The sequence below is a fragment of the Toxotes jaculatrix genome, chromosome 16 (assembly GCF_017976425.1).
Source record: "Toxotes jaculatrix isolate fToxJac2 chromosome 16, fToxJac2.pri, whole genome shotgun sequence".
NCBI lineage: Eukaryota > Metazoa > Chordata > Actinopteri > Toxotidae > Toxotes > Toxotes jaculatrix.
Window position 1 is genome coordinate 5,495,266 of NC_054409.1, and position 11,451 is coordinate 5,506,716.

Sequence of the window (11,451 nt, forward strand, 5' to 3'; positions counted from 1 at the left end):
CAAGTAGAATCTGAAACTTCATTCTTCTGTGGTCCAGCGATGTTTTTCCCACCTCCCATCTCAGCTGATCCTGCCTTTATCCAATCAGTCAGTAATCAATCAAACAAACAAACGTTATAGTACTTTAAACCTTGTAATACGTTACACTGATAGAGGTTACGTAAGTGCATATTTGGCTGATAAGAAACCAAGAAAATATCAAAAAAAGACTGACTGACCCAGCAGAGGACCCTGAACACAGAAGTTGAGATGGAATGCTAAAATAATGATAATAAAAAAAAGTTACAAATAAAAATATCTAATGAAATTTCTGATAAACAGTACTGTATCTACTTAGCACTGAATTGCTATTTCATTGCAAATTCAACAGATCTTTACAATTATCAATATCATTTTTGAATCACAGTAAACCATGTGTATTGAATCACAAAAGAGGGACAGATATTGACTCTAGATTATTGTAAAGAGAAAACCATGAATCTCACTTTGTGGCTTATGAACCTTTTAAACTGTATGAGGAAGTTGACTACCTAAACACAGGAAGCAAGCCTCCACCTTCCCCACAGCAGAGGCCACGGTGGGGGCAGTCCTATGTAGGGCTCGTTTTCAGTAACATTCCATCCCACCGTGGCCTACAGAAAACAATGCTTTGTCTTGAAACACTGCATTTTGTTGTGATCACATATGTTGCTCATAAAAATGTGAATTTTGATAGTGTGATAACAATGATAATGATTCATTGGTGTGTGGTTTAATTAATAAACACACAATTTATGTTGGAGGAGAATCTACTCTAACCAAATGGATTTTTGACAACATGACAGTTCCTGTCTTTCTATGTGCATACTCCTAAAAACTATTCACACTATTCACACTTTATCTCCTTTATCTGTTCCTTTACTAAAAACATTCAAACCCATTTCACTGCTCTAATCTACATCTCCTGCTGCTTCTTGAACTTTATTTTCAGTAACTTGGGATTTTCTTTCTCCTCCCTACTATCTGCAAGCAGCAACACTGATATAATAGTAACAGCTAATAACAGGAAATAATATTCTTTTGTGCATTTTTGTGCAAGTAACAGCGAAGCAGCATGTCATGGTCCAAATGAACAGATATATCTTATCTTATATGAAGAGGATAGTTTTCAAAATCTGAGTGTAACTAGTTGTGGCGTATTAAGAAGACGTATTAAGATCCTTATGTTAAGCAAAAGTAGAAATACCACAGTGTACACGAACTCTGTTATAATCAATGTCCTGCATTTTAAGTCTCACCCAAGTAAAAATTCATAAAATGTATGTAAAGTGTCAAAAGTATCAGAAATTGCCCCTGGTGAGGTATTCTATATTAATGGGTTAGTAATAAATATATACATGTATTCACACATACATGAGCCCTTTATGGGTTACATGATCAGTCTGTTGTTATTCTATATTTTTCTTACTGGCAACAAATCCCATGAAACAAAACAACAAAACATGTTAGTCTGTGTCTCAGTACCTGCTGACTTCCCTTCAGGGTCTGTGGCTCATTGGTTCCTGATTGGCTCAGTCATTTCCCAAAGCAGCTGGTCACCGTAGTTTTCAGCAAACATTACTCAAGCAGGACGAAATAGTATGTTTGTTAAGGATTATTCTCAGCAGGGGATAATCCACATTTGGTGCTTTAGTGAGTTTCTACGGCAGCGGGTGTGTGTGTGTGTGGGGGGGGGGGGGGGGGGACTGAGCCAAAATAAACTACTCTGTGTGTATTCATGTGAACATGTGACCCAGTGCAACAGTGCGCCTCACTGATGTGTTGTAATGTAATAGTTGTTGGACCACAGCGCTCTATGGCAACAGAGTGTTTTCTCTGTCACCATTCCTCCTTCCTTACTGTATTCTGAATAATTTGAAGAAGTGATGTAAAGCACAGTTTACAGTGATGCTTGGCCGTGAATAAGTGGGCAATATGGGTTATTATTTCATTATAAAATACAGGCTTTCAGTTTTTACACTTCAGCAGAAATACTCTGTTAACAGCACACAACACACACATAGAGTTTTAAAAAAAAAGTTAAATTAAATTAAAGCACTGATAATACTGTAAAACATTTAATGAAAAACATAAAAAGAAAGATGACCAGTACAGCCAATAAACACACACATTTTCATTTTCCAAATTCTTTTCCTGCAACAATCAGCACAAGTTTTCCAAACTCAAACAACTTTAACCTTTCAAAGACTATTACTGATGTTTGCTGTGGTATAACTCTGCTACATGAGAAATTATTGAAACACATAAAACATCTGAAGAATTAAAAGTACAAAATGATGTCATTAGATTGTCTATAGATCTTTTAGACCTTTGTCACAAAGGCAGTGTAACTGTAAATAGACACGTTTTCCTTTTCCTAAAAATAAAAGCCACCTCGTGAACGACTGCTCCTACACTTTTTGATGCTGTTGGCTGACCATTGCCTTTACGTTTAGGGCCAATTTCCGTATCATTCTTGCTCAGGGCCACAAACAGGCCTCAGCCTGATCCTGGTTCTGGTTTCGTCTGAGCGCTGAGGAGGCTAGTAATAATGATATTTACAGTTAGACTTCACCGTTTGTGATCAGGTAGGATATCTGCCACCTACTATTCATTCCATTTCTAGTCTTCAGTTAGAAATTCCCAGCTGACAGGTTGTTATAACACCCTCCATGTGTTCCAGTGATGTAGCTCAGAAAAAACAGGGAAGAACATGGACGACACTTAAACTTATTTTGTACGAGTTAAAATGCTACTTCCCGGCACACCGTCACTTAGCGTGTGTTTGGAGGATCATCAGCAGGGTGGAGGCTACAGCGTGTGCTCGAGCTTGCAGACAACTCTGACACGCTGTCAGATTTCCGTACCTTAAATCAGAGATGGAATACTAACTTGAAGGGCTGTAGCATTTTAACAAATACAAAGTTGGAATTTCCAAATTTCCGACATCTTTGGGAAGCAGCACTATTTGAGAACAGCTGTCGGACATCGATTTTCTCGTTTTTTTTTTTTTGTTTTTTTTTTTTTTTTCTACTTTTGATAGTTCCTCTTTGCATGCATCCAGCTGGGGTCCATTGAAGCACCTTTATATAATGTAACATAGCACCATTTTTTCATATAGTTTTCCTATTGTACAGGGACCCAACCATTGGCATGCATACACTCTAAACACTTTGTTTTCTTGGTTACCATTTCTAAACGTAGCATTGTTTCGAACGTTACAAGGCAAGTAATGAATATTCATACAGTACTTTACATGTAGAAGATGAACTAATACAGTACACATTAAAGAAAGTGCTAGAGTACAAAACTTCCTTGTTTTTTAAGTCTTACTCTACAGGACTATAGGACACACCAATGTATTACATTACATTTATCTAAATATACACCTTTTCACATTTTCATTATTCACTTCGCTTCGTTTTTAAATGATTACCAAACATATACATCTTTACATTTCCCACTCCAAAACTCGGATGCTGAACAGAAGACCAAACAAAACGGCAAACCAGAACATCATCTTCAGTATGCATACATTCACATCACTCTACCTGCACGAGCACAGATATACACGTAGACTTTTGTCAAGGTGAGCCCCGCCTCTTTACTTTGAATACTCACTGTTGTAAAATGATCGTTTTCATCCTAGATGTGGCTATACCATCCGAATCTACAGCGACAATCCTATGAGAGAGAGTTTTCTGTTGGCTTTGACCCGTGGACCTTTTTTTTCCCCTTCATCATGTCTATCTGCTAAAATAAAGCACATGAATCAAAATAAGCAGTCAACAGTCACCTTTACAGTCACACTGAAAAGGTGCTTTAAGGCGTCAGGGTTGGAAACATTAGATCTTTGTTAACAGTTCATCAGGTTGTTTATCAAAGCCCAACATCCTGTAGCCCTCCTCCTATAGCTTTCTACTGGCTGTGCACTGAAAAGACTTAAAGGACCATACCAGCAGCTTTTTTCATGCTGTTGCTTCAAAGTGACATGTCATGTAAGTATCAAACACCCAGTTCGCTCCTGAGTGACAAGGAAGAGCAGCTGTGGTCAGACTCTGACTGAACACTTAGCTTCTTGTTGTGCTTTCATGCTCCCTGTCTGCAGTTACAGACTAAATCATCTTAAATTCAATAACCAGACGTTTTGAACCTTGTTTTGTGAAATCTGCCATCACTAGAATCCAGTGTTGCTGAAGTCAGTCTGACCACAGCTGCAGCTTTTTCCAGCCACCCTTGAGGTCTAACAGAGAGAGCGAGGGGCGCTGTTGGATGCTCAGATTCAAACTGAACTCTCTTTACATTCCTGTAAAGATCACCAGTTTTCAGATTTGGCTTCCATTCATGTCAGTATGCAAATGGTTTATTTCACAGGTCCATAATTTCAGAATAATTTACCTAGGAAACTTCCAGGAAAGAACTATGTAATTTGGCACTAATTATTATATAATTTTATAAATGGAGAGAGTGTGATTATCTAGATATCCTAAACCACTTTATTTGGAGATTTAACTGAAAGCGTAACGCACCTGAAATGTCACTGCACATGAAAACTGCATGTACACAAACAAGAAAATAATCCAAATATTATTTGGATATTATTTATATATTTATTTGGATTTCATGTCCAATGAAGTAAAGTAAAAGTGTTGATGTAACAGAGCTTAGAGAGCTTCATTTCCTGGCGTCTTCTCTTTAGTTCAACAGTCTGTGCGGTTGTAAACGGCTCTTTGCTATTTTAGCAGCGTTCTCCACGTTTCGTGTTTCTACGTGAACCCAGGCTAGAAGATTCTGATAGCTGTATGTTTGCCACTGAAGCAGGAGCAAACAGCGGCAAGCATACATATCATGACACCACACTGTAGGATCCTCAGATGAGTTACTGCTTTTGCTAATCTTTTTTATTCCACATTAAATACCCACTTTTTATTATATTTTGCAAATAAGAGACTAATATTAATATAAATACCAAAAAAAAAAAAACACACAGAAATAAATATATTTGATTTTGGAGGAAGAAAAGCGAAGGCTGATTTGTGATACTTTCAAATTAGGACTGCAAATTTTCAACAAATATCACTCAGCTTTCTTAAGAATCTTTCCTTTTTCAGCTCTGCGGTGCCACAACAATAAAACTTCATCCGCTACATCACTTTGATTCTTCAGGAAAGAGAGGAGCATACTGCATGACATCAGGAAAAAAGTGAGGTTGTAGAGCTGAGATCATTTTCCCTAAACTCATTCGCCTCGGCCTCTTGAAATGCTGTGAAATGAGCACAAACATGAGACAACACTTAACCTTTTTACGAGAGGTACAACGTCCTGTTTTGTGCTCAGGCTGTCAGTTTTCAAGATAAAGAAAGAAAAAAGATTATTTGCGTTCAAGCCACGTAAGCTTGTGTTAATCTTATGTTAAGCTATGTCAGTGCGTTCAGTTGCTGTGCCATCTATGGTGTAAAACTGAGAAAAAGATTCCTCACGTCGATGACACGCAAATGTGCTCATTTCACAAAAATTCAGTGAGACTTTAGTGTCTCAGTACAGCCGACGAGGATTATTTCATACGGCCACTCTGGCTGAGCCCCAGACCGTCACCTCCACGAAGGAAGGGTCATAAAAACTGACACTGACCATGACGGGAGTTGTGTGTAAGTGCAGCTCATCAGATTCTACAAGCAGGGATCCGTGATTGTCACTTCACACCAAAGGCATGGATGGAAATGGTCCCTCTACGTCAGCTGATTACAGAGCAGCAGAACAAAAGTGCGGCTTTTATTTAAAGTGCTTTTTGGAGTAATTTTTGGAATTTAAAGGACAGATGACCATTCTACCTTTTAAAGAACTTTCATTCAATTTTCAGGAGAACAAACACCACGTCTTTGTCTTCATGTCTCGACTGAGGCCGTTTTGCCTCTTGAGCCAAATTCGCTGGCCATCAACGCTGAATCAGATTAATGTAAGGAATTTGGTATATATATTCTAAGTCCACATCATTTTTTTTTTAATAAATAATTTGTGCTTTGAATTATACTCTTACAATGCTCTATAGACCTTTTGCCATTTGTATGAAAATAAAAAAACAACTCACTAAGCCATTATAGTTCAAGCCCCCACACTAGACAGTACAACAAACACCACCAAACCCAACCAGTCCCGCGACTTTCACGCGCCTAAACGCATCGCAGCAATTTTCTTAACACTTTGTTATGCATTTTTTTTCCTCCACAAAAATAAATAAAATAAAAAATGCAAAATGCGATGTCATTTCATTTCATTGGATCTGAGCTCCACTAAACTGTAGAGTTACACCGAGACAAAGAGTCCGACTCAGACACTTCTGGTTTGAAACATGTAGTAGTCATCAACTTAACTGGTAATGTCCTGTGAAACATCAGTATTGTTGCTATGGTTACCTGCAGTTTATAACACCTCGAACGCAGATTTGAAGAATGGTCGCCAAAATGTAGACTGGAGCCTGTCTGAAAATTGTCTCCATATTCACCTTTAATGGACACCAGCCAGCCAATCAGAGGTGTTTGCCATGGCCATGGTCACAAAAACACTGTCTATAAGAAATGTCTTGACAAAACCTGTATGATACAGATGTACCGATACCAGGTATCGTGTTTGAAAGGCAACATGATTTTAGTGCCGGTGTCAGAAAATATACAGTACTGTGCAAAAGTCTGAGGCACTTCAGATGTTACATAAGGCTGTTTAAATGTTCCTCAGCTAATGATAACCCTGTTGTCTCGATAAGCTCAGTATATTGTACATTTCAACAACAGAGTCCTGTCACATTGCTGCTGCTCTGATGTCTCGCTTTTGCTACAGAAAGACATTCACGATGTAAAAAGTGCAGACGGTGTTGAGTTTCTGACACCAGCTTAGCGGTGAACAAGGGAAATGTCCTCAATCTACCATGTCAGCCATTACAGTTCAGGTAATACTATCCTCAGTGTTTTTGAAGCCTTGGTTTGTGACGGCCTGAAGACTCAAATCACCTTGTATTAACTCCACGGTTTGGAATCAGCAGACCATAACAACTGACTAAACACTGCCACGCAGTGGTTAAGTCAAAGTCTGAATTGGGCTCTTTGTCTTTAGCGACCATCTTTGAATTCATGCGGGTCACATAAGAGTATACGCAAAGCTCAGAGTGCCATTCTAGCTCCAACGAAGAAGGCGCACTTCACAAACTTTTAGGGACCCACAGCCGAAAAGAGCACACGACAACATCGACACTTTAAGACGTCGTCACTTCCTCGTCAGTGGATCGCAGAGAAAGGTAAAGCACGCAGTTGAGCAGCAATTGTGTTTCAGCGGGCCTGTTTCAGCAGGATGTAGAGCCCTTTCTATCCTAACACTCGTATCCACCCGGTACATACATGACATCAAGTCCAGTTTCTGTCTTCACCTGTCTTACTTTATGTCCCATTGAAAACACAGAGACCTGTAGATCTGAGCTGTCCTACACGGGGTATCAACAACTCTATATGACAAACATAAAATGTGTCAACACACTTCTATAGCACCACATATTGTTAATATTGTTTCATAATCAAAGAAATCATTCACCCACACGTTAAGCAGTAGATTTTGGAGCTACTGGTCTAATGTATGTCGACATAGGGAGAGGACTCATTTTAATGTCTCGTTTCAAATAACGTCAGTGTGTAAAGGTCTAAGGGGCATGTAGTAAAATAAATATAAACTATAATTCTCAATGTTTCAAGTATCCGTGAGAGATTTAAAGGCATCACTATACAACTAGTATTGGGGACTGTCTTCTCTGGTGAGTCCCAAGATTAAGCTCAGGACTCACAAGACGATCAGAAAAAATATATATATTTCTGTAACATATTTTCTCCAGAGTTTGCTCTAATTTCTGCTTTTAGCTGAAAATGTTACCTGCCACAACAATTTGTCAAATACTACAAATGAATCTGAGGAGGAAATTCCTCTTCGGCTAACCCCCCCCCCCCCCCCCCAACTCGTAGACACCATTTTCTTCTAATTGGTCACAAGACAAAAGGTTTTGGTTACCAAAGGTCTCCTTCACAGGTGTGTGTTGCTCCTAGCTTAACACCTTGTCTACGATGGGATGTGTTCCAGCTGCATGTTTCCGTCAGAACAGATACACTTCCTTCTAGCGGCCTTGCCGCACACACTGGCACAGCTACCACCCAGGGCATCTTTTCATGCTTCAGGTCTGTTTCGTTTCATGATTGTGCACAGCACTGTGAGCTCTGCCAAAGCCCTCTGAGTCCACAGCAGTGCAGAGACCGGTGGAGGACTGCTGCTGCTGCTGCGGTGTGGCCATAAAAGACGAGCTGCACACCATCATCTCTTGTGCGCTCAGCAGAACACATTTAAAAAAAAACCTTTCCTTCAGCAAAATAAAATGTGTGTATATCGGAGCTGTTAGGCTCTAATTGCCAAATAGTATAAATAATGTAACTACAGCAACACGTAACCTAATGAGATCTATGCATGACAGAAGCCACTGTCTGCTCTTATCTGTCTCACCTGGGTTTTTCCAATAATGAGAAGAGACATCTTCTCAAGGATATATTCATTCGATCACTCTATTCTGGCAGGAAAATGCCACAAGTCAGTTCTTTTTCAAGTGTTTGAGGCTTCAAAGCAAGTAAGGACTTAAATATAAGTATCCGAATGTGAACTCGGCTCAGGGAAACACAAACACATTCCCGTGTTTGTGGACTAAGTGCTTGTGTTGGATCGTATGATAAAGGAGATGAATTGCACTGGCTAGAATTTTTTTTTTTTTTGTTGATTCAATTTAGTCTCATTTGCAAACTCTGTTAACCACTGTAAACTGTTTAGTGCTTTCACAATGATAACAGCAATGTGGCAGAACGATGAGAGGGAGGCTGCATTGGTGTGCCTGCCACAAGCAATGAATAAAATACGGAATAAAATACACACAGCGAGTCCAGTCTGAAGACTTGTTGAAAACCAGGCCATCACGCAGCACCGTGCGTCCTGGTACTCCTTTGAGGTCGGACTCTACGGCACTACAACTTTCATTTCTTCCCCTCATCTTGATGCTGGCAAGGTTAGCAGCAAATCAGCACATTGCTACATTGTGCACACCGCAGGCTCATCCACCTGCTCTGGTCACTTGTACATATTTCAGAAGCCCCACAGCACTGCACTGCACTGCAGGGAAACTCATGTCACTGAAATGAATATGAATGAGGAAGCCTGAATTTGTGTTTCTTTTCTGTCTGTGCGTGTGTGTATGTGTGTGTGTATGTGCCAAATGTAGCAGTTGGAATTGATATTGTAGCTGTCACGATGAATGACGAATTTCCAGTGTAGGCTACAGCAATAGTTGGACCGAAGCATAGATCCACTGAAGGGCAACACACGCCAGCAGCATAGTCAAATCACAACACCTGCGTGTGTGTCGTTTTCTGTATGAGCCCACAACAGATGCACGAGCCTGTCCACACTACTGTCCTCCCCCTTCCCAGACCAGACCATCGCATGTGATTCCAGAGAAGCAGCAATCTTACCTCAGTTACTGTACCATCACCACTTTTTTCTATCTGTGCGATCAGTCTGGTGTGTGCTGCAGCCATGAGTTAACGCAGCCAGCTGGTGTGTGTTGCACCCCACCCCCCCTCCGGCCTGCACAACCAGCAATATATATGAGGTCTTCTGTTCATTTTAAACTTGCCATTTAAATATTAAATATCACTGCTAATTTTTTTTTATATATATCTTTCTATTTGTACAATTTCTTAATTTGCACTTTCCATAAAAACTAAACTATACTGAACACACAAGTAAGTTAATTCTCTGGATATAGGTTCATCTTTTCCTTTCGGGGTTTCATGGTGGTCAACAGTTTTTTGTTTTTTTTTTGCTAGCTGTAAAACTGTTAACTAGTATGCTTTGGGAGCAAAGAATTCAAGTGGTTTCCTAGCTCACAGCACACTCCTAATACCACTGTGTCACCTTTCTATGTCACTTATAATAAAACAAAGCTGTAATTTACAGTGCACTCTTCAATTTTTAAAAGGGGGGAAGGGGGGTGGAGGATTATAAAATTCTGCTCGGGGCCCCCAAATAGGCTCGGACCGGCCCAGGCTAAGTGGCTAAAGTGCATTAAATAGCACTGAGTAATGAAAGCAGATGTAGGCATTATAGGCTATGAATGAATAACTTCTTGGCAGGTTCAAATTAGTCGTTTACCAGCCCTTGGCAGATGAGCCAAAAAAGTTGAGGTGGGACACAGCATCTAGTGTGGTATTGTAGGGACACATACAGTACATCATGGAGGGTATTGAGAACATTTTCTTCATTAACACAATCCCCAGGACACATGCAAAAAGCACACACAGCCTACTGCCAAGGTCAGTCCTCCTGCTCCTCGCTGTCCTGCCGAGCGTCTGTCCTCTTCTCTTTGTGACACGAGAAAATCCGTCGCATCTCCTCCTCGTACCTGATGAAATTCTCTCCGAACCTAGCCCAGGCTTTTAGCGGAACCGTGATGGTGTTTCTGTAGGGCTGCCGCACTTCGCTAATTTTTAAAAAGATACCGTACCGGTTGGAACCGACGTCGAAGTAAAACCTCTTGTTGTCCACCCGAAAAGACGCAGCCTCTGGGAGCTCGGGGTTGTCGTCGTGATTCCTGGATCCGGCTCGGCCGCGGTCGTTGCTCTCTTCGTCGCCGTAGTCTTCGATGAGCTGTGACAGCGCGTCTCTGAACTCGATGAGCCCCTGCGCGGGCAGCACGATGGTCTGCTCGATGCCCTGGCCGTAGTAGCCCATGGTGCCGTGTCCTTTGCTGACAGTCTGCCGTATGCGCAGGAACCGACCTCTCTGGTTCTCCTTCAGATCCAGGAAGTACTTTCTGTTGTCTCGCTCGATAAATTCGCTCTTGAGCACGCGGTGGGCATGGTCGTCGGACACCGCAGAACCGGTGGGAGACAGCGCCGCGTGCTGCTCCTGCGCTCTTCTGCGGGAGTCGTGCGCGCGGCCTTGGCCGTTGCTGCTGTGCTCCTCGAGCTGCGGAGGCGCGAGGCCCCCCCGCAGTCCGATACGGGCATAATAATCTATAAAGTCTCCCAGGCAGTAGCGTAGAGCGGGGGCCATCGACATAGACAGCGTCAGCTTGCTCTTCCTGATGTTATCATGACGGCCTCTTCCAATCCACACCTCGGCTATTTTGAGGAAGCGTCCGCGTACACTCTGCTTCACATCCAGATAGAAGCGTTTCTTCTGGATGTCGACGCGTTTGGAGGCTAACTCCTGGATGTCATTCCCCTGCTGCTGTGATCCGCTCTGGACATATTGCTGGGGATATGTGGGTCTCGGTAAAGAATCTGATGCAATCTTACCCCTGCCTCTTTCCATCCCTCTGCAACATCCATCAGCCATCATGATTTATATTCCTCCACT

General features: G+C 41.4%; 1 protein-coding gene across 1 annotated transcript; it reads right to left on the reverse strand.

The window, feature by feature from the left end:
* Window positions 1-2,113: 2,113 nt before the first annotated feature.
* Window positions 2,114-11,444, reverse strand: purg (purine-rich element binding protein G). The gene has a single exon (XM_041059705.1). It carries the CDS (start codon window positions 11,431-11,433, stop codon window positions 10,405-10,407), a length of 1,029 nt encoding a protein of 342 aa, XP_040915639.1. The 5' UTR covers window positions 11,434-11,444; the 3' UTR covers window positions 2,114-10,404.
* Window positions 11,445-11,451: the final 7 nt, after the last annotated feature.